Source organism: Nelumbo nucifera, chromosome 4 (genome assembly GCF_055504915.1).
Source record: "Nelumbo nucifera cultivar China Antique chromosome 4, China Antique-T2T, whole genome shotgun sequence".
NCBI lineage: Eukaryota > Viridiplantae > Streptophyta > Magnoliopsida > Proteales > Nelumbonaceae > Nelumbo > Nelumbo nucifera.
In genome coordinates this window covers 553,328-577,789 of record NC_142652.1, presented here as the reverse complement: position 1 = coordinate 577,789, position 24,462 = coordinate 553,328, and the positions used below count along the sequence as shown (strand labels likewise).

The 24,462-nt window shown below is 39.4% G+C and overlaps 1 protein-coding gene across 4 annotated transcripts in view; it reads right to left on the bottom strand.

Moving 5' to 3' along the window:
- Window positions 1-23,356, bottom strand: part of LOC104591940 (ARM repeat superfamily protein) — a 123,143-nt gene extending 99,787 nt beyond the window's left edge. For 2 of the 4 annotated variants that reach the window (XR_016085522.1, XM_010251100.3), the window contains exon 1: window positions 22,900-23,350. Coding sequence is in view for 2 of the 4 variants with exons in the window: in XM_010251100.3 (XP_010249402.1) it covers window positions 22,900-23,115 (216 nt within the window). In the remaining 2 variants the exon portion in view is untranslated. Of the gene's footprint in view, window positions 1-22,899 lie in introns of all 4 variants that reach the window. The other 2 variants (XR_016085523.1, XM_010251101.3) reach the window with 2 other exon arrangements.
- Between the last annotated feature and the right edge of the window lie 1,106 nt (window positions 23,357-24,462).

Sequence of the window (24,462 nt, the reverse complement as noted above, 5' to 3'; positions counted from 1 at the left end):
CCCAAGCAATGTATTATGGATAACTTGAAAATTAAAACCCACTAGCCTTCCTTTAGGTTATGTTTGGATTAAGGTGTAAATCAAAATGGACAATGAATTTTTTGATCAAAAAAATGGACAAGGAATTGAGCAAACCAAGTCCATAGGTTTCCAAATTACATCACTTTTGCATGTTCTGAATTACAACATATGGATCTAATTCCAATTTCCATAATGGAGCAAATTAGAAGCCTCAAAAAATAAGCATAAATTTTGAGTCTTTATGGATTTTGAAATTTATAATGGAAGGTGCCATTTAACCTCACAGAATTCAGTTTGCAACAAATTTAGTTTAGTTTCCACTCCAGAAATCCACATTGATCCCAGCACAGAGAAAAATGTAAAATTAATTCATCCTGAATCCAGAAAGAGCTAGATTTATTGTTGAAATCCCTCACACTTCTGTCTCCAAGTTACTTTGGCATAGTGACAATCCGTTCTCCATGCAATTTTTCTTTGTTTTTTCAGGCCCCATGCCCACGAAATTTTTAAAAGCCACATCAAGCTTGTTGGCACACCCCAATCTACCTCAAATATGATAAAAATTGCAGCATCTAGCTGCTCCAGAAAGCAGAAAAATAAAAAAGGTGTTGATTCACTAACTTTCCTTCAATTAGACACATCAGAAAAGACTAGAAACAATTCACTGTTTGTTGAGTTATCTATAAGGCAATATTGAGAACAGAATTCCTAATGGTTATTCAGTGCAGAACTTTGGAAGGCAATGAAATGGAATTTGCACCATAGCAAGGGCAAAGACAGAAAGAACAAAAAATCACTGTTCGACTTGGGGCTACACAACAAGGCTAGAAGCACGAATACCAATCACAGGGGAAGAAGAGGTGGATATTAATCAGAATTTTTCTCATGATATCGAATATAAATGTTATCAAGCTATGCTCGGAGAGACATTAAATTGTGAATAGTTACCATGTATGAGAAATGGAAGACAAACATTTAAATGATACAGGAGACAAAGATGTAGCACATTAACTCCCCCACCATCCAGTGTTTGGAGTCAAAAACCTTTTGATTGGTCCCATAAACCCACTCTCAGGCATGCCAGTGGTGCTGGTTGTTTGGGACAGTAGCAAAGTAACTAAGGTCATCCACAGGACTGGAGAGTATTCTGTTTTGATTGAAGTGAAACTTGAAGATGGTTTCCTCTGTCTACGGCACTAATGATGAGAATAATCATGCCCTCTTGTGGGAGGAGTTGGACAATGTAAGGAGAAGGTGGACACTTGACACTTCCATGGTGCACTGGAAGCAATTTCACCCACAAGAATAAGGGAGGTACATGAATTACTCAGGCATGAAAGTTTTGCAGCTTTTGTCAATAAGATAAACTGGTGAAGACCCAATTATGGAAAAGCTCAACCACTTCTTGATCTCCTCTAGTTCTGTAGGATCACTTCACAGGTCCCAGCTACTCAACAAGAAGTGCTCCCCATACCACACCCCTCTAAAGCTGGTAGGTAGCACTCTACTCAGATTTCAAAAATCCAAGCCTTTTTCATTTCAAAAACTACTCATTCAAGTAGGAGGGTTTTGACGATAAAATCCAAGCAAGCTGGAGTTCCACGGAGGTGTCAGGATTACATGGGCCAGCAAGCTAGAGAATTAACTCAAAACAAATTCAAATATTCACAAAAGAGAAGAATATGTGAGGAAGTAAAGTTTATTTCGATTAGGCCTGCTTTCTTACTTTGTTTTGGGGCTTCTTTTTTTAGTATATGTTGCATGTTAAACTTGGTTTGGAATAGGGTGGCATTGTTGGGATGGGTGGGGAAGTGGCTAGCCTGGGTGATTGGTTTTGCAGTTGGTCTATTGTGGGTGTATGGGTTTAGGTGTAGTTTCTTTTGCAGGGTTTCCTTTTTGGTGCCCTCTAGTCACTTTCCTTGTAATATTTACTCAGTTTTTTAACAAAATTTTTATTTTATTACCAAAAAATATGTAATGATAGGGTGAGTTGAGCAAATGTGAAAGTGGTGTTATCTAAGCTAGCAATACAAGGAAGAAATCAAACAGAGACAACAGGCTACACTTAAATGGCTGAAAGAAGGTGACGGAAAGACCTCTTTTCCATCAAATGGCCAAAGTCAGAAGCAAACACGATACAATCAGAGGGATTGCTAATAACGGACACCTTTTTGAAGACACAGATGAGATCAAAGAAGATGTTACCAGCTTCTATAAGAATCCTTATAATGAAATATGCAAAAGAAGGCCTATGTTAGATGGTCTGGACTTCCGGAGACTTTTAGAAGCTCCATTAAAAGACCTCAAGATACCCTTTGAGAAGGAAATTTGGGATGCAATCTAATACAAGAAATGTTGGGACATTGTGGAGAATGACATAATGAGCTTATATTCAGGTCCTTTGCTTTCTGAATTCCTTCCATGGCAGCTAGTATTTCAGCTCTTAGAGCATCACCCACCCCTATTGGACCAGAAAATGGAGCAATAATTTTTCCTTCCTCATTTCTGAAAACTCCTCCAATACCAGAAGGTCCCAGGTTGCCTTCACTGCTACTATCAAAGTTCTTTTTTTTTATCAATAACTGGAATTCATTAGATTAAAAGAATTTAGTTACAGTGCTCCAAAGAGAGATAAACAGGCTTAACTCTCTCCGGGAAGATAACAAAAAGGAAAAATTTACAGAACAGCCCAAAACATTTTATCCCTTCCCACCCCCTGCTTTGCCAAAGCATCAGCAAATGCATTTGCTGTTCTCTTGACCCACTGGAACTTGATTTCCAGTCCTCTAGTTAGCCACTTAATCTCCCTCCTCTCATTAACATATTTCCAAAGTCCACTACCTTCTTGTAACAAACTTAAGACCAGCTTTGAGTCCCCTTCAACGACTAACTTTTGTATATTCAGTTCCTTAGACTTCCTTATACCCTCCAGTACTGCATAGACCTCAGCTTTGAGAGAGTCTCCAAACCCAATGGAACCTGAATACAAAGCGAGCACCTTCCCACCCTCATCTCTGAAAACCCCTCCTAGACCTGATGGACCTGGATTTCCTTCACTACTTCCATCAAAGTTTAGCTTTATAAGTCCACTTCCTGGTGGTGACCACACAGGACAAACTAAAGAGCGAGCAGGAGCAGAATTTGCCACCTCCAACCAGCTATTAAGCAACATATCCGTAGAAATATCAACAAACAGGTCCAATGATTTCAGCCAATGTACCACCCTCACTGTTACTACTTCAGTAAGGCATTCTTTACTTCTTTCAATTTCAGAGAAAATTCTGGTGTTCATTTCCTTCCAAAGAATCCAACAAACAGCAGCCCTCACACATCTCCACATTGCCCCTTTTGTTTGGCCAACCAAAGAATGAGGGGCTAAACAAACTTTGAATGTTTGGCGGTGTGGTCCACCTGCAACCAAAAGAGGAAAGAAACCATTCCCAAAGATCAGTAGCAAAGGGGCAAGAAACTAATAAGTGGTAGGAGCTTTCACCATTAGCCTTGCAAAGAATTCCCAACAAAAGGCTCCAATCCTTGGAGGGATCAGCTCACCCCAAACATCTCTAACTGGAAAATTTTGTGCAAATGGACTGGATGAAGGCAATAGGGACTTGAAGAAAGAGGCACAAGTGAAGGTTCTAGAGGGAGTTAGGGTCCACAGTCTCTTATCCCTCTCAAAGGGATCCAACACCACCCGGTCTAAGATCTGAACCAGACTCATGGCATTTTCAACCTCTACATCCCTTAAGCCTCTTCTAAGCCCCAGATACCAATCAAACCCAAAATTAGATTGAGAAGGAACTAGAAAACTGGACACAACCTTGCCCTTAAATCGGGAGAGTGAAAACAAGGAAGGGAATTAGTCCTTCAAAGGTATCTCACCCACCCAAATGTGCTCCCAAAACTTTACCTGATTCCCAGAGCAGAGGTCATACCTGATGTGCTGCAAAAAGGAAGAATGGCATGTATAGATTTCCAAGGAGAGGCACCAACAGACCTTGCCAAAGTCCTAGTGTCCTAGCCATCATCTACTTGACCGTGAATACTTAAAATTACCCTTGTCCACAGTTTATCCCTCTCACCTCCCAACCTCCACAACCATTTCCCAAACAAGGCTTCATTTTTCCTCCAAATGTTACCTAAACCTAACCCTCTGCCACCCCTACTCTTAGAGACTAGTTCCCAATTCACCCTGTGATCCTTCCTCTCCTCCCCTGGTTCCCACAAGAAGTCTCTCATTAACTTCTCCAAACTCCTACTTATCTTCACTTGGATCCTAAAAACCGATAAGTAATACACAAGCAAACTAGCTAGTATAGACTTGATCAAAGTAATTCTGCCACCCAGAGATAAATAGTTATTCTTCCAAGTGGCTAGCTTCTTAGCAAATCTATCAATTACAGGGCTCCAAAAGCTCTCTTTCCTTGGGTTATCCCCTAAGGGCATCCCCAAATAGTTTAACGGCCATTGAGACAGCGTACAACCCAAAGCTTCAGCCCTCTCCAATATAGCTCTTTCTTCCATATTGATTCCCACCACACAGCTCTTATCGAAGTTCACCTTCATATTTGACATTTGTTCAAACACTTGAATCACCAACTTCAAGTTTTTGGCCCATCTCACATCCTCCCCCTCACAAAATAAAATTGTATCATCAGCAAACTGTGAGTGATAGGAATGTTGTCTTTTCCAACTCTCCATCCCCTCATAAGACTTCTTGAATCTGCTTTCTCAATTAGCCTCCCACACTTCAGCGATCAAGGTGAAAAGAAATGGAGAGAGGGGATCCCCTTGTCTAATTCCCCTAATAGCCGGGAAGTGATCCACTACCTTTCCATTTACCAAGATGGAGTAATGACAAGTCTTCATACAACCCAGGATCTATTTACACCACTTCTCCCCAAAACCAATGACATCCAACACTTGCACCAAAAAAGACCAATCAACCATATCGTAAGCCTTCTCTAAATCCAATTTGCACAAAATCCCTTTCCTCCTTGCTCTCCGCATATCCTCCACACACTCATTGGCAATTAGAATTTGATCCACAATCTACCTATTTCCACCAAAAGCCCCTTGATTCTGTAAGATTAGCTCCGGAAGCACCTCTCTAATTCTTCTAGACAAGACCTTCGCAATGATTTTATACAAGCTACTAACCAAACTGATGGGTCTAAAGTCTCTTAGATGACTTGCTCCCACTTTCTTTGGGACCAAAGCAATAAAAGTTGAGTTCAGCCCCGGATTTATTACTCCCCTCTGGGAAAATTCAAAAAACACTTTAAGGATATCCTCCTTTAATATCTCCCAACAGTCTTGGTCAAAAATCCATGGTAAAGCCATCCGGTCCTAGTGCTTTAGCTCAATCCATTGAAAAAACTACTTCCCTTATTTCCTCCAACTCAAAATTTCTTTCAAGCCACATCTTCTTCTGCTCGGACTATTTTGGCCAATCTAACCCTTCCACCCAGATTCTCTAGTTTAAAGGCCTTCAAAATAAGGACTTAAAATGCTTCACAAAGGCCCTAGCAATCTCATCCTATTGAGATATTGACACCCCATCTATCTCCAATTTAGAAATCAGATTTTTCCTTCTTCTACCATTGGCCATTGCATGAAAATATTTGGTGTTTCTATCACCTTCTTTCACCCACTTATGTCTAGACTTTTGCCTCCAGCTAACTTCCTCTTTAAATAGGATGTCTTCTAGTTACTTCCTGAGCTTCCATCTTTCTTGGTTGTCTCTCACTTCAAAATTGCCTCCCCTTTCTTTGCATCCAACTCCTCAATCTGATTGATCACTTCATGTTTTCTCTCTTCAATCCTTCCAAACTGTAGAATATTCCATCCTTAATCTTCCTTTTTAACTCCCTCAACTTCCAATGAAATTTCATCCCCTCCCAAATAGAACTTGGGTTAGTGTCATTCCACCAACTCAATAAACCCAGGGTGAGATAGCCACATGTTCTCAAATCTGAAAGGAATGGGCCCTCTAGTACCAAGATCCTCTCTCATTAAGGTAATAGGCCAATGATCTGATGTTACCCTAGGCAATGCTCTAGAAATAATAGTCCCCCAGTGCTCATCCCAATCTACTGTGGATAAAAATCTATCCAACTTAGAGCATATAGGGTTCTCTTGGAGATTGGACCAAGTAAATAGACCATGTAGCAATAGGAACTCTTTCAACTCAAAACTATTTATGAAGCTGTTAAACCTTCTCATGCTAGTGTTACCGCCTCTCCTCACCCTATTAGTCTCCTCTGTGAATCTAATGACACTAAAATCTCCTCCTAAACACCAAGGGCCTTTCCAAAGTCCTCTAGTGTCTCCTAATTCCTCCCAAAGTTCACTTCTTTCTCTATGACCAGTTGTCCCATACACATTAGTTGATACGCACTCAAATCCATCTGCCCTGTGTCTTAACTTGATAGGAACAGTAAACTTCCCAATCAGCTTCTCCACTCCCTCAAAAACCTCTTCTTTCCACATTGTCACTAAATCTCCTGACCTTCCCCACGTAGGACAAAAAGCCCAATTGATGCCCCTTACTTTCCACACCGATCTAGCCCATCTCCTATCAAACTCCATCAACTTAGACTCCTGAATCAGCCTTTTCCTAGCCCCCCCAACCCCCTAACATTCCAACTGAGAATCTTCATCACCACTTTCTAAAGAAACCCTTACTTGTCCTCTTTTCAATTGGTCCCTCTTCTTCTGCCCTTTCTCTCACTGAACTCCTTGTCTTCTTCTATATCTCGCCTTAGCCTTTCTGACTCACTCAACTTCCTCTTCCTTGGTTTTCTCTCTACCTTTCCTTCCCTCAAAAATACCTTCAACTCATTTGGATCCTTTATTTTACAGCCCATTTGCTCAACAAACTGTGCAACCGAGTCCTCCTTATTAGTTTCATTTGGTCCTCCTCCCTCCTCTTCCTCATTACTCACCTCTTTCTCTACCTCCCCTGTCTGCACGTTTCCAATTGCTCTCTCATCCTCTAGAATCTTACCCCAACTTCTTGTTTCAGCTTCTTTCCTTTTTCATTTCTTCCAGAAAAGTTTCTATCAGCTTCCAAATTTTCTTTCCCACCTCCTCTTCTTCCTGTGAAACTATTTTCCCTCCATAATTCACCCCGTCAATAGGATGCGGATGTGGCAATGTGGCTGGCTGGGAGTCTGGGACAGAGACAAAAGACAAGGAGTTAGTACCAAAATGGAAAGTCACAGCCATACCTTGGGTGGAAGCCAGGACAGGATCAGCGGAAGAGTGAAGGGTTTCCCTCTCAGCTCATACACCAGGACTCTGGGGTAAACCGAATTCCACAATGACAACTATAGGTTGGAAAGCTCTTCCTGCCAAAGAATTCTCTTTTGGCGAACTCCTGAGGCTTTGTAGCTTCTCTGAGTTGGTCCTCAAAGACTGGCTGGTAGTGAACATCTCCTACCAGCTCACCAAAATCTTGCTCTTTGTCCATCACTTGGTTAGGTTGTTCCCCATTTGATTCCATAATAACACCCCTACTGACCAAATCACTCTCAGTAGTTTTTAACTTCTCCAATTCCTAAAACAGCATCAAATCAGGGGTTGTATATGGCCCTCTTTGTTCTTTATCAAGCACGTGGTATCAGTCACTTCGTTTTCAAGGTTTGATGTTGTATTTAGAATGACTCCCTCAGTTGAAAGAGGTGAAACAAGCCCAGCTCCTGAAGTCACTTTAAACTTCCCGCAGTCCCCTTTGACATCACCACCTCCTATCGAGTCCTCTTCTAAGAACAGAAGTTCTGTATTGAAGCTTTCCTCTTACCACATGTTCACTTTTACTTGCATATCTAAGCTGGCCAGACTTTCTGTATCACTCCCATTTGAGTTTTCACTATTCTCTTCATCAGACCACCCTTCTTCCCTAGGTTCCAACAGACACACAGATCTGGGATTCTGCCTATCCAGTGAAATCCTGTTTAAAACCTTAGCCGGCACCCATTGCAGCAAGCTATTTCTGGCTAAAGCTGCTCTAGAATTGCACCACCCAATAGAACAGCTCGATGAGGAAAGTGATAGACCATTCTTCTTGTCTATAGAGTCTCCCAACTGTTCAACCATGTGACCTTTTAAAGAGTCACATGACTTAAGTTTAAGTCATTCACTTGGGCCACTTTATTTCCCAACTGTTCAACCATGTGACATTTTAAAGAGTCACATGACTTACTTAAGTCTAAGCCACTTACTTGGGCCAGTTTGCCATTCATCCCACTTGATAAGTCTTGGGCAATGGGCTTTTTCATATGCCCATCTTTAGACACTTGTAAGCCCTCTTTACTAGACACATTCTGGTTTAGGCCTACAACTGGCCCAACTGCTTTGGACTTTACCTGGGCCAACCCCTCCCCTATTTTAAATCCTGTTTGGTTGGAACCTGAAACCACCTATGCATAGGTCCAGCTACCTGTCAATTGGTTGCCTTCAACTACACGCTTAAGAAAGCCCTCCTGTTCCCTGTCTTTTGGTCTCCCTAGCTCTTTAGCTTCCATTTTGGTGCAAGGTCCATTTACATTTGAATCCACCAATCCTCTAGTGCCACACAGAGCTTCTTCTTCAACCTTCTCATCTCCCTCTCGGCGTGCCTCTCTCCAAAGCCGAGCTTCAATGGCTGATACTAGCCAAACTGAGACAACCTGCCCTTCCACCCTCAATTCCACTTTCCGTGGTATCTCCTCTAGTTTTACTCCACTTAGATTGATAGCTGCAGAGTGGAGATCTCCCCAGTAAGCACCATCAAGGGTTGCACCACACAAATTTGCAATCGATTCAGCAATTTCTTGCCTCCACAAGTGAAAAGACAGGCCCAACAATCTCACTAGGACCCCATCTTCTACAAAGATGTCTCTCGAGTTTGATCCTGGATGCCAGCTTGAGATTGTGAAATTTCCAATATTGGACTGGATGTTTAAGGCCATGACTTCCACTCTATCTTCAAGCAAATCCAGCACTGCCTTACATTTCTCAAAGGGTGTTAAAATGAAGGTTTTCTTCAGCTTCAGCCTTACTATTAACAGATCTGCAACTGCCTTCCAATCCTTTACCCAAGAGCTAGCTACAACTATATGTTTCTTTTCCCAATCTTCTTTCTTTAGATTCACTCCTATTCTTTGTCTCCCTGCACTATTCGCCACTACAAGAAACTCCTGCTTGTCCATCTTATCTTGACTTGTATAAGAGTTATCTGTTACTTTCTCTGTTTTTTCCTCCTTTGTTGTACCTCCTCCTTGATTTCCTATCTTCCATTTCAGGATTTCTCCCAAAGCCCCACTTATCTCCTTCCATCCAAGACTCTGCCTTCCCTCTGGGAAGCAGACAATCTGCTTCTTTCCCTTACCAAAGTACTATGCTAGTGATATGAAAGACCCTTTAGAGTTTACCTTGCTTTCTATCACATATTTTCTTCCATCTTCAGAGAGATATTCTTTGCAGTTGGTTTGCTTGCCCTTGTAACTTGCTTGCTCCACAAACTCCTTGACCAATTGAATCACTTCTAACCCTGCTAGCATCACCATCCCTTTCCTAGCTTCCCTAATCTTCAAACCCTGCAACCCTTTCAGCCTCATCTCTTCGAGCAGAAATGACTTTGCTTCTACCTTCAAAACTTTTTTCCAAAGACCTACAACCTGGACCTCCCTTTCAGCCTCATTTTCTTCCCTCCTCCATCAAAGTTCAATTTTATGAAACCTCTTAAAGGTGGGGACCAGAGTTGTCCATAAATCACCTAGAAGGAGCAGAGTCAGCAACTTCCTTCCATTTCCTCATCAATTCACCTGCTGGAATGTCCTTAAACAGCTTCAATGTCTTCACCCAATGAACCACTCTGATGGATATGGCTTCTATTATCACCTCCCTATTCCTTTCTTTTTCCACAAATATTCTCTGATTTCTTTCTTCCCAGAGAGTCCAGCAAACTTCTGCCCTTGTACATCGCCATAGAATTCTGCCCCTCTTCTTCAGCATCTAACAAAAGCAGAGGAGAATAAGCTTTGAACAGAAGGCAGGGAGTTCCACCTACACCCAAACAAAGAGAGAAGCCATTCCCAATTTGAACAGAAGGCAGGGAGTTTCACTATTCATTTTATATTCCTCACCCATTTAATATTTCCCCCTTCAAAGAACTGGATTGTGTCATCAACAAATTGTAGATGAGTAATTGGTACCTCATTTCTTCTTTTTTTTTTTTTTGATAAATAACAGAAACTTTTATTAAAAGATATTAAGAGAAAAAGATACAAGAGGAGGGGTAAAATCTCCTAACCCTCCCAAAAGGTACATTTCAATTTACAATATTGTCCAGAAAAAAGTGACTCTTCCCACCCCTTGTTTGGCCAATGAATCTGCCAAGGAATTGGCACTCCTCTTGGTCCATTGAAACTTGATTTCCATGTTTTGAGTGAACGGTCTAACTTTCTTTTTCTCATTCAGATATTTCCACAAACTGAAATTGTCCTTCTGCAGCCAATTGATAACCAGCTTAGAATCACCTTCCACCATTAATTTTCTGATATTCAACTCTTGGGCAATAATTTGAACTTCTTCATCCCTGAAAACTCCCCCTATACCTGACGGGCCTGGATTTCCCTTGCTGCTACCATCAGCTGGAGGAGACCAAACTGGGTTAGATGAAGTCTTCATTGGAGCTGACCAAACCACTTCTTTCCACTTCCTGGCGATGTCTCCTTCTGAATAGTTTTCGAAGAGCTTCATAGTCTTAGCCCAACGAGCCACCCTTATAGAAATTAATTCAATGATGGCACCCTTATTTCTTTCTTTCCCACAAAAGGTCCTTTGATTCCTTTCCTCCCAAACTGTCCAACAGATAGCTGCTCTTACGCATCTCCACAGAATTTTCCCTCTCTTCTTCAACCCCCTAACTGAAGTAGAATGGAACAAGCTTTTTACATTTCAGGGAGGGGTCCACCTGCAACCAAAAAGAGAGCTCATTTCTTCTTATTCTCCAACCACAAATCAAAGATCTAGCATCCACTCTAGAGATCAATCTACCCAACATATCTGCAATCAATGTGAAAAGAAAGGGAGATAAGGGGGTCTCCTTTTCTAAGCCCTCTTAAAGCAGGAAAGTGGTCCACAACTACTCCATTCACCAAAATAAAATAATGGCAAGTCCTAACACACCCTAAAATCCATTTGCACCATCTGTCCCCAAAACCAATATTCTTCATACCTCCAAGAAAAAACACAAGTGCTTCCCACAATCATCTCTAGCTTCCAATACACCTTTGCCCCAGATTGAAAGATACTAGATGGGATGTTCATTGCAAATGAGCTGATTGACATAAGACCAAAATAGGAATATCCAGGTTGCCTTTGCAAAGTAGACCTAGAGAAGGCCTTTGATCATATAAATTGGACCTTCTTGGACTGCATGTTGGGAAGAATGAATTTTGGTCACAAATAGAGGATTGGATAAGGTTGTGCATCTCCACTCCTAAATACTCTATTCTCTTAAATGGTGAGCAGGATGAATTCTTCAAAAGCTCTAGAAGGATCTGCCAAGGCAGCCCCCTCTCACCACTTTTATTCATTTAAGTACTGAGAACTAACCAAAAAGACATCCAAAGCTGCTAATAAAGACCCTATTGCTGATTTCAGAATCAAGGCTAATAACAGCTCAAAAATAAGCACCCTACAACTCACAAATTAAACCATATTTTTCCTTCATGCCCCCATTGAACAGCTGCATTCTTACTCAAGAGTCAAGATCACTTCATGAGAAGAGGTTTTTATTTGGCAAACAAATGTGTCCTCTGTGAAACTGAATCTGAAAAGGGATGAAGTTGATGGTGAATTGCAGCTTTGTTAGATGCATTTGGCTTTTTTTTCTCTTTCAATTTTTCAAGATGAAGAGATGTCTCCCCATTTGCCTACGGAAATCTTCAAGAAGTGGCCAGCATTTATTGGGGAAAGGAAAGCTAAAATCATGTGAAGTTGCATTACCTTTGCAGAAAGTGTGGAAAGAGAGAAATAGAAGAATATTTAATAGAAAAAAGAAGTGCAAGGAAAAGATTTTTTATCAGCAACAGAAAATCTTATTAATTACTTGAGAAGAAAAAGATGAATTACAACAAGAGGTTGTGAAATCTAACAACCCTTTGCAACAACAAAACCCCACCACCCTATTACAATTGTTTTTTATGAACTCCTTGCTTAGCTAAGCCATTAGCAGATCTTCTTATCCATCTTACTTGAATGTTCATATTTCTTGACAGCAACTCGAAACACCTGAGTTCATTTCTATGTTGTTATATCACCCCCTTTCCTTCCTCCAACCTGTCAGTGCAGTTTGAAATAGAGAAACTCAACAGATTTGTGGTGTCTAAAGTGAATCGACCACACCAAGAGAAAGATATTTATATTAATAAAGAGTAAATGGACAAATTTGTCCCTAGTATACAAGATGTATAATACACAGTGAGAAAATAAAGAAATATGTACATCAAGAAGTAAATTTACAAAATTAACCATCACCATCTTTGTCTCTACACTCCCCATCAAACTAATGTAGAGATACTAACATCAGTTTGCTCATAAGAAAGGAATGCCTGGCTCTAGTCATAGCTTTGGTGTAGATGTCCGCCAGTTGAAGATTAGAACATACATGAGGATGTGAGATGCAGCCAAAAGTGAGAAATCGCTGATAAAGTGACAATCCACTTCAATATGTTTCGTTCTTTTATGGAAAACGGGATTGGAAGCAATCTTGATTGCACAAAGGTTGTTGGTAACTAGAGGAATTGAAGATGATTGATCAAGATGGAGATCATGTAGGAGAGATTGAAACCAAATGATTTCACTGCATGCTGAGGACATGGCTCGGTTTCTACTTTCGTGGATGATTTAGAAATTGTTTGTTGCTTCTTACATTTCCAGGAGATAAGAGACTCCCCTAAAAAGATGCACCATCCTATAGTGGGTCGTCTAGTATATGACAACCAACCCAGTCGGCATTGGCATAGGCTGATAACTAAAGAGATGAAGAGGAAGGAAAGAATACACCATAAGAAGCAGAACCCAAACATAACGAATGATACAGTACAGTTGTCATATGAAATTGGCAAGGAGCCAAAACAAACTAGTTGACCATCTGGATAGCATAAGAGATGTATGGGTGAGTCATTGCGAGGTAAATAAGACCCCCCACAAGTTGATGGTAGAGAGTGGCATCCCCTAAGAGTGGACCATCGTCCTTACTCAACTTCAAATTGAGTTGCAACGGTCTATCAACTGTCTTGGTGCTAGTAAGATGTGCAAGGTTGACCAAGTCAATGGCATATCTCTATTGATTAAGAAAGTAGCAACTGGAGTTGTGGTGCACTTCCAAGCCCAATAAGTGCGTAATTGGTCTAAAGTAGCAACAGTGTGATACCTTGAGAGCCCTATGAGGTGAAAAGAGAATAGTCTGAGGAGCTTTAAGTGAATCCAGCATCAATAATATAGATCTATATCTCTCAAACCAGGCACAGGGGAGCTGTTTGAGACCATAAAGGGACTTCTTGAGTCGGCAAACAAGATGTGGATCATGACAGTAGCCCAAGGGGTTTCATATAAACCATATCCTTCAAATCTCCATGTAGAAAGCATTTTTGACATCCATCTAAAAGATAACCCAACCTTTTACAGCTGAAATAGCAAGGAGAAGGCGAATTGTGGTCATCTTGGCAATTGAAGTAAATGTCTCTTCATAGTCAATTTCATACTCTTGCTTATACCCCTATGTAACCAATCTAGCCTTGTATCTATCCAGACTACCATTAAACTTCAATTTAACAGAACACACCCACTGACTTCCAATGACTAAAGCATCAAGAGGAGGAGAGACTAACTCCCAAGTATCGTTCTCTAAGACAGTATCAATCCCAGAGTCCATTACATCTCTCTAGTGTGTGTGAGAAATGGCTTGTTGGTAGGGTCTGGGAATATCTGTGACAGACAACACAACAAAGAAAGAACTATGGTCTAAAGGATAACCATAGCAATCAGGAGGTCTGGAAACTCTAGTAGAACGGCGTAAGGTAGGAACATCATTAGATGGAGAATTTAAGGTAACAAAATGAGATGACATACTTACAGGAGTTGGAGTGGATGAAGAACCATGCTCTGGAAGAGACATTGGTTATTACATCATCAAATAGAGGTGTTAGATCTTGGCAGTCTGAATGAACATCTCATCCAAATGGAAGCAATAGCAAAAATATCCTACAAATGAACGTTGAGATATTTCTTTGAACTCAACTATTGGGTTTATGGGGTTTCATCAAGGGTATTTTGGGAAATCTTATAAATGTAATTTGTCTTTATGTCTTGTAATCTCATCCGTTGGCGATCATAAAGATCCAAGGGATGGTATCTTTTAGGTTTTGCCCTTTTGTTGTTTCTACACTTTTGAGAAAAAAAAAAGGTGAGAAGAAGACAGGAGGAGAGGAACATAAGTGAGAAAGAAGGGCTGTAGAAGGGAAGCCATTGTAACTCTATTAGAAGCTTCTATAGTGAATTACTTACTCTTGAATGTCCGTGGATGTAGGCCAATGAGCCAAACCACGTAAATCTAGTGTTCTCTTTCAATCTTTCTTCCATTCCCTTTTTATTTCTCTACTTGTTTATCTTTTAGTTCTTGTGTGTTTGTTATGTTTGAAACTTTGAATACACTATTTCATTAGCAATGTTTTTACATTTTAGAATTGGTATCAGGGCTATTGGTTCCTTTTATTGCTATTTGTTGCTATGGAATGCCTTTGTGTATGCATTGTTCAATCACAAAGGGGAGTAGGTGGCTCTGTTAATTCGTGATTTATGCAATTGGTGGCTTTGGGTTTATTGTTGAAGAGGTGGAGCAATTTCTCTGCAGCTTTTCTTTTATCAGCAAAAGAGAATTTTATTTGGAATTAGGGTTAAAATAAAGTTTTACAGCTTTGTGTATGGGATTAATGCTCCCACACTATTACATATTTCTGTCCCACTTTACATTGCAGCCCAAAACCATTGTTGCCTCAAAGCCCCTTGTTTAGCAAGATAATCAGCTAGTCCATTTGCACTCCTAAATCCATAAACTGAACATTCCGGGTATTATGTTACTCTTTTAACACTCCAGGCGTTTGTCAAATTGCTAGATTGTTTTAAAAGGACGTGTTTGGGACTGTTAATAATTTGAGCATGCATATTGAGGGAACACACCATGAGCTCAAAGGGGAGTTCTACTATATGGTATGAAGTAGAGAAGTTTGACGAAAAGTGAAATTTCAGCTTGTTACAAACAAGAGTGGAGGATTTCCTTGCAAAACAAAATATTTTGATAGCACAATAAGCCAGCTAACATGACAAATGCAACTTGAAAAGTAGTTGATAGTAAAGCAATTGGAGCAATCTGAAACTGATTGGCTGATGAAGTTATCTATAATGTATCAAGTTTGAAGACAGCAGCAGAAATCTGGAAAAAGCTAGAATCCTTGTACATGTCAAAGTTGGTGACAAACATGCTATTTTTAAAGAAACAAATTTATAGACTTCATATGGAGGAGGGAGAAAATTTACTTGACCATATAAACAAGTTTAACAAAATTCTTTCCCAGCTCTTGAGTGTTGAAGTTAAGGTTGATGATACCAACAAAAGCTATTATACTTTTGGCTTCACTCCAAAGTCCTATAATAACCTTGTCAGCACTTTGATATATGGGAAGGATAAGCTCAAGTACGATGATATTACAGCAGCATTAATAGAAAATGAGTTGAGAAAAAGGCATATCAAGGATTATCATGGGGGAGGATCAGTGGTGAGAAAAAAGGGAAAAGGATGAGGAAGGTCTAAAGAAAAAGGGGGAAGGAAGAAAGGTCAAGATCAAAAACTAAGAAAAAAGAATTCAAGTGTTTTGTGGACAAGGTGGAAGGGGATTCACAAGTAGTCATTTCGCTTTTTTTTAAGATAAAATAAAAATTTTATTAAAACAAGTGGTCATTTCGTTGACAAGGTGTAGTGCCCAAATGGGATGGCATATTCTTTGGATAAACATGGGACTCTTAGACAACAAATATTTCGGGCCAAACTTTAAATTTGTTTCTTGGTGGAGATTTTTCCACCTTGCTGTAATACCTGAGTTTGAATTTAATAAAACTTCTCTTTATTGATAAAAAAGAATTCAAGTGTTATTATTGTCATAAGAAGGGACATATGAAGAAGGATGTAAACAAAGAAAGAAAGACAAGGAAGAGAAAGGAAGTGAACATAAAACAAAATGAGCAAGTGTAGCAGCAGAACAAAATGGAGAGGTACTTGTAGTCTCTGATAAAGAAAGGGAATTTATAGAAACTTGGTTGATTGATTCTGGATGTTCCTACCACATGTGTCTAAAAGGGAATGGTTTGACAGCTATGAACCATATGCTAGAGGTACTGTTCTCATGGGAAATGATGCAACTTGCAAGACTATGGGAATTGGTACCATTAAAACAAAAATGTTTGATGATGTGTGAGGACAATTAATGGTGTTAGACATGTCTCGACATTGAAGAAAAATTATATCTCCTTAGGGATACTTGAAGCAAACGGTTGCTCATTTACAAGGACAGTTGGTGCTCTTAAAGTTAAGAGAGGATCCATGACTGTAATGAAGGGAAAGAGAAGGAAATCTCTACATTCTAGAAGGGAGTACAGTGACAGGTGAAGCTGCAATTACTACTCTTGTTGATGTAGATGTAAATGACACTGCTCTATTGCATATGAGACTAGGCCATATGAGTGAAAAAGACTTGTTAGAACTCCACAAGATGAAGGTACTAAGTGAGTAAAGACTTGAAAACTATATTTCTTCAAATTTTGTGTGTATGGAAAACAACATAGAGTGTCTTAAACAGGACCGATACATGCAAATAAGTCTTGGAGTATGTTCACTCAGATGTGTGGGGTCCATCCCCAGTTCCATCTAAGGGTGGTGTCCATTACTTTGTAGCCTTTATTGATGATTACTCCAGGAGGGTTTGGGTGTATTTATTAAGGCACAAGTCATAGGTATTTGATGAATTTAAGGAATGGAAGGTTGAGGTAGAGTTACAAACAAGGAAAAAGGTGAAATGCTTAAGAACTAACAATGGAATGGAATATAAGGATGTAGAGTTCTTAAAATTCTGCAAAAGCCATGGAATCAAAAGGCATTTTTCAGCTCCAAAAACACCTCAACAAAATGGGGTGGCAGAGAGAATGAATAGAACTTTGACAGAGGGCTAGATGCATGAGGTTGCATACTGGATTGCCTAAAGTATTTTGGGCTGAAGCAATAAATACAGCTTGCTATCTAGTGAACAAATCACCAAATTCAGCAATTGGATGCAAAATTCATGGAAGGCCAGCTCTTCCATGAAATTTTACTAGAATCAACATTCCACAGTGAAAACTACCAACACTATATAGAGTACAAGAGATAGTATTAGAACTTAAGTAAGTGATAATATTGTAGATATGTGGAGTAACAATGTTATTGCCCACCTAACTTACATGATTACCACTTTGGACTAACTCAATATTCATTTCAAACATGAAGTTGAATATTAGTTTTTGTTTGTGTAATAGCTTAAACTCATTTTATCATGAAGCTCTAAAGCTTAAGGCTTATAGGGCAACTTCAAAATGTATTCTTTTGTCTATAACCTTGGTTTATAAGCTTTGCTTAATGATTTGGAACAAGATAATAATTTAAAAAGTTGTGCCTATTCTTCTTTTATCATTTCATAAAATATCATTATATATTTTGCATATTTTACAATATTTCCACCATGTATTTAATTTTTACAATAGTTCTGACATGTTTCTTATATTTGGGTGACCAACATTTTAAACCTTGCTTGGAATCAAAAACCAAGCTTAGTGTTGAGTTTAACATAAAGGATCTTGGAAGAGCTAAGAAGATTCTTGGGATGATTTTTTTTATCATCAACTCAAGAAATTTTTATTAAGATTAAAGATAAAAAGGGTACAACAAGCAATTGTTAAGGCAAAGACCCTTTACATCAAATATCCTCCCTACACAATTAACATTGAATCCATAACAAATGATGTCTATGAATTCCTTGCTTAGCTAATCCATCCCTCAACTTGAATCTTCTGAAATCATTTTTGAATTGCCATAGAACCCCTTCACCTTTTTTCAACCAGCCAACAACTATTTCTGAATCCCCTTCAACAATCAACCTTGTAATTCCCATATCCTTAGCTTTTTTCACCCCAACAATAGCAGCCATGAATTCAGCTCTCACTAAATCACCTTGATCAATAGGTCCTGAATACAAACCACATATATTCCCATTCTCATCTCTAAACACTCCAGCAATTCCAGAAGGCCCTGGATTGCCAAAACTAATTCTTGGGATGGAAATCATCAGAGATAATACAAGCAAGCTATGGGTTTCTCAAAGTAAGTATATTCAAAAGATTTTGGAAAGGTTTGGGATGTCAAATGCTAAACCAGTTCAAGCACTACTTCACAATATTTCAAGTTGTAAGCAAGATTGTTACCAAGAACTGATGAAGATAAAGAGCATATGTCACACATACCATATAGTAGTGCTGTGGGAGCCTTATGTATGCAATGGTATGCATAGACCTGATATTGCTCACATAGTTAATGTTGTGAGCAGGTACGTGGAAAATCCAGGACAGCCTTCTTCCATGCATTTGCAAATGGAAGAAGTAAAAGGAATCTGATTACTAGATTTCAGGTAGGAGAGGAAGAGGCCGAAGACTGGGATGACATTTCAAAGACTAGCGGTGGACTTTTATAAGAAGTTGTATACAAGGAGACAATGGGGATGGATCTCTCTAGGAGACGTATAATCAAGAAAACTAAGTGAGAGAGCATCCGAGTGGCTAGAAAGTGAAACTGAGGGGTGAAGTTAAGGAGGTCTTGAAGAGGATCGATGGAGATAAAGCTCTGAGACCTTATGGGTTTAATTTTAACTTCATAAAGCAAAGTTGGCATTTCTTGGAGGACGATTTCATGCAAATGATCAAGGAATTTAGTGTAAACAGAAATCTGGACAGGAGAATTAATTCAACCTTTATTGCAGTATTACAGAAGGAGGCAGGGGCGGTTAACATAAAAGAATTTAGGCCAATTAGTTTAATAAGCAGACCTTATAAACTCTTGGCTGAAGTCCTAGCAAGTAGACTGAGGGAAGTACTTTATGAGGTAGTAAATGAAACCCAAATGGCTTTTGTGGAAGGGAGGCAAATCCTGGATGGTGTGATGGTGGCAAGTGAGTGTATTGATTCGAGGATAAGAAGTGGGAAACCAGGTTTGGTGTGCAAGCTAGATATTGAAAAAGCTTAATGCCATGTGGAGCAAAGGCTGATGGGATTTGGAGAAAAATGGAGGGGCTGGATATACGGATGTATCTCATCTGTCTCTTTTTCTTTGCTTCTCAACGGGGTGTCTACAAAGCTTTTTCAAGCTTCGAGGGGGCTGAGACAATGTGATCCACTTTCCCCACTACTGTTTGTGTTGGTAATGGAAGTCCTAAATTTATTATTGAAAAAATGAGTTCAGCAGGGTTGGTTAGAAGGCTTTAATGCAGGACAGGAAGGGCCATGTATATCCCATTTGCAATTCGCAGATGACACCCTTATCTTCTTAGATGCAGATGTAGATCAGGTGCTGAATTTAAGGGCATTGTTAGCTAACTTTGAGTTGGTAACAGGCCTGAAAGTAAATCTGGAGAAAAGTAACCCGATAGCAGTTGGAGAGATCAGTCAAGAAGACATGGCACAGTTTGCAACAGTTCTGGAGTGCAGAATAGGGGAGCTCCCATTCTCCTATCTGGGTCTCCCAGTTGGAGCCAAATTTGATTCAGTTAGTGTGTGGAAACCCCTCGTTGAGAGAGTGAAGATGGGATTGGAAAAGAGGAAGGCAAGATTCCACTCACTAGGAGGTAGAATTACACTTATCCGAAGTGTGTTATCGAGCCTTCCCACCTATTACCTCTCCTTGCCGAAAGTACCAACATAAATAGCCAACAAGATAGAGCAGCTTCAAAGGGATTTCCTATGGGAAGGAACAAAGGGGTCTAAGAAGTTTCATCTAGCAAAGTGGAATAAGGTTTGCAGGCCAAAAGCAATGGGGGACTGGGGTTGAGAAGGGTGAAGACCTTTAATAAAGCCTTGTTAGGTAAATGAATTTGGAGATTTGGGATGGAGAAGGAGAGAGATTCATTGTGGAAAAGAGTGGTGGTAGGGAAATATGGGGTGGTAAGATTTGGGTGGGAGACGAGGGAGGTTTCAAACACATATGGAGTAAGTGTTTGGAAGGGTATAATGAGGTTTAACCAGGACTTAAGAACTTGATAAGATTCAATGCTGGGGATGGGTCTAGAGTGAGGTTCGTGTGGGGCTGGGTAGTTATGTGACATCTATCCAAGACTTTACAAGTTGACTGATCAGCAGGTTTTGATTGCCCGCTGCTATGAAATCAGAGGTGAACAGGTAATTTGGAGCCCCAAGTTTAGAAGGCCTCTACTTGATCGAGAGGTGGAGGAGTGTATACTGCTGTTGGACAAGTTAGAGAAGACATAAATCTGTTCAGCTAATGAGGATGGTCTGTGGTGGAAAGAATGCAGGAGTGGAAAGTTTTCGGTGAAATCTTTCTACCTGGCCCTCATCAAAGAAGACGTGTCAAGTGATCAAGTAAGTGGGGTGTGGGGGAATCCAGTCCCTCCGAGAGTTGAAGCCTTCGCTTATATGATTGTGTTGGATAGTATCCTCACATCAGAACACTTGAAGAGCAGAGGATTCAGCATGGCTAGCTACTCTTGCAAATTGGCAAACTTTAAATGGAAATACTACTCCTTCCTTTTTGGACTTCCCACTTTCCAGCCTTCCTCAAGAGCAGAAATTTTCTCTTCTTGGCCAAGGTTCAGAGGAAGCAAGAAAGCCAGAATTATTTGGAGCTGCATACCATTTGCAATGTGCTGGACTGTGTGGTGTCAGAGGAACAGGAGACTCTTTGAGGATAAAGAAAAGAGACTTGAAGCTGTGGTTGCTTGAGTTGGAAAATTCATCACAGACTGGATCCTCTCCATAAAAGAATTTGAGCAAACAAGAAATTTAGACTTCACAAAAAATTTCTGGGATCTTCTTGAGACCCAATTGTAATGCAAATCTTTTTAATTTGGACTGATGTATTAGTGTGTCGCCTTGACACCTGATCTGATTGTACTTGTTTTCTTTTTAATAAAATCATTTTTATCCTTACTCTTCAAAAAAAATATTGGCATGCTGTAAAATGGATTTTTCAATATTTGAAAAGGTACTATTGACAATGGTTTATTGTTTGACAGAGGAGTTTGTAGACATCAATTGGTTGGCTTTGTTGATGTTGATTATCCTGGGATTTAGATAGTCGTCATTCAATGGCAGGGTAATATTTCTTCTAATAGGAGGTCCTATCAGTTGGAAGGCAATGCTACAGCCTATTGTTGCATTGTCCACTACGGAGGTTGAGTATATGGCAGTAGTAGAAGGTGCTAAAGAAACTATTTGGTTGACAGGCTTTGTTAGTGAATTGGGCTTGCAATAAGATAAATCAATCTTATTGTGTGATAGTCAAAGTGCAACTCACTTAACAAAGAATCAATTGCACCATGGAAGAACAAAGCATATAAATGTGAAATTTCATTGGATTTGAGAGGTGATTTCCAATGGTAAAGTACACTTGGATAAGGTAAGCACACATGAAAATATATCAGATATTCTTACCAAGCCTGCCACTACTGACAAGTTTAGGCATTGCTTGGACTTGGGTGGTTTGTCTCAAATATGAGATGAAAGGAGATGCTCTTATGGAGCACGAGTGGCACCTCATGGATGTGAGGTATGAGTTCACTGATGATCTATGAATGCATAAGTGGGTTACTTGACATGAAGCACTCTTTACCTTACTTTGATAGCAAGCCAAGGTGGAGATTGTTGGGCTTATGGGGTTTCATCATGGATATTTTTGGGAAATCTTGTAAATGTAATTTGTCTTTATGTCTTGTAATCTCAGCCATTGGAGATTATAAAGATCCAAGGGCTGATATCCTTTAGGTTTTCCCCTTTTATTGTTTATTTGCTTTTGAGAAAAAAGGTAAGGAGAAGACAAGAGGAGGAGAGGAACGTAAGAGAGAAAGGAGGGCTGTAGAAGGGGAAACAGGAGCCATTGTAACTCTATTAGAAGCTTCTATAATGGATTACTTACTCTTAAACGTCCATGGAGGTGGGCCAAAGAGCCGAACCATGTAAATCTGGTGTACTCTGTCCATCTTTCTTCCATTCCCTCTTTATTTCTCTAATTGTTTATCTTTTAGCTCTTGTGTGTTTGTTATGTTTGAACTTTGAATACACTGTTTCATTAGCAGTGTTTTTACACTTCTAGATCAACTTTCTACTGTATTCATTTTTTTTTTATAAAAATACCTCTGAAATGGGATCAAATGGTAATCATTGCAAGTCAAAGTGACAGTTGAATAGATTTAACGATATGTGTTTCTATACATTTCGCTTGTATCAATATTGAACACTTGCGCGTATTTTAAAAACGATGAGTTCATTAAATACTTTACCCAGAATTTGAAGCTAATGAATTTAAAACCAAAGACGGCATTCAATATTTGCCCATAACTCAAATCAATGAATTCATTAACATTATCAACAATGCAGGGGTTTGTGAGAAACCGGGGGGGGGGGGGGGGGGGGGGCTGAAAATTCAACAATTAACCGGAATTAGAACAACAGAATTCATTAACATTTCACAATGCCCGTAATGCGCGCGCGCGCGAGGGGGAGGGAAAGAGAGAGAGAGACCTTTCGTTTGAGAATCTGAGCAGCGAAGAACTCGACTTCGAAGCCGCCAAGGAAAGGAGGACGATCGGAGGTGAGGATGGAAGTAGCGACCTCCCAAGCGGCGTCGGACTGTTGGAACTGTACGAGCCATTGATTCGCAGCAACGCGGTTGCACGATTCTGAATCGTGGTTCAGCACCCGAACTGCCTCTGCGACCTTGATTTGTAGTGGCTCCATTTCTTGCTTTCTCACTTTCTAACCGTAAAGAGAGAACAAAAAATAAACGATCATGGAAAGCGAACGGCGAGAGAACGACGCCTGGAGTTCATATTTATGAATTGGGATTCCGAAGATCAAACGGCTCCCAACTTTTCACATTTGGTAGGCAGAAGGCAGGGATAAAGAAAAATGAGGAGAGAGGAAGCACCCCTATTTTCCTCCTCTCTTAGAGGGAATGGCCGAATGGGGGAGTGAGTGTATTTGGGGACATGGGACAGAAAATCATTCTATCTGCAGCTGAAGGTTATTATAACCGTTGATCTCTCTTGGGATTCGTTATTGACAAACTCGAAAGCATCTAAGGGCCGTAAGGGAATGGGATATGCTCCTCACACTTAGGCGCCTCACATGCACATCCACCGTGCATTGAAACATCTCCCGTAATAATAAGTACGGGTGATGTGCGTATGAAGCGCCTTATGTGAGGCAGATTCGGTCTCGGCCGTGAGGCCTCAGTGGACACTACCAGTCTACCACTAATAAGCTCGAATTATAGGAATCTTTTTATAGGACAAACTATGGGAATTAGTTCAAATAATCATGCAATTTAAAATTGCAAAAGCCAAAAGGTGTAAATCGGGCACCGGACCTCCGGTCCGGTCATTCCCTCAAGTTTTTCGTAATAATAAAACAACTCCTCATCCGGTCATTACCTCACTTAGTAAATCGGGCTGTACTACTGGTTCGTGGAAAAATTAAGGCATTGCTTCCCTCTTGGGGATATTTGAGAGGACTAGTAAAAGTGTATCCGTATAACATGGTAATATAAAATGATGATAATGATAATGATAATCAATAATCAAACGATTTTAATGGTTGGATCATTAATCAATTTAACCAGGAAAATTGATTATGATTAAGACATTAATTCATTTTTTCTTTATATTTTAGTCATTTTTATCTTTACAAATATTTTTTCTTATTTTTCAAACATGTTTTTATTTAATATGAAAATATATAATATTAATGCATGTTCAAATTTTTCTATAAAATATATAAAAAAAATCTATATTTTTATTTTTTATTATTTAATTTATGAGATAATAAAAATTACTTATTTACCAAGAGGAAATGCAATTCTAATATATTGTTTGAATATTGGTTTTTATTATTGAGGTCAAATCAATTATATATATATATCATTTATATAATATATATATATGTTATTTATTATAAATATGTTATTTATATTGCATTTTTTGTAAACTTCTTATATGTTGAAATTAGTTGATAAAATACTTATATTTTTTGTTTTTCTTTGTTTCAATTATTATATTTTCTTTTCCTTTTAATAATTTATTATTT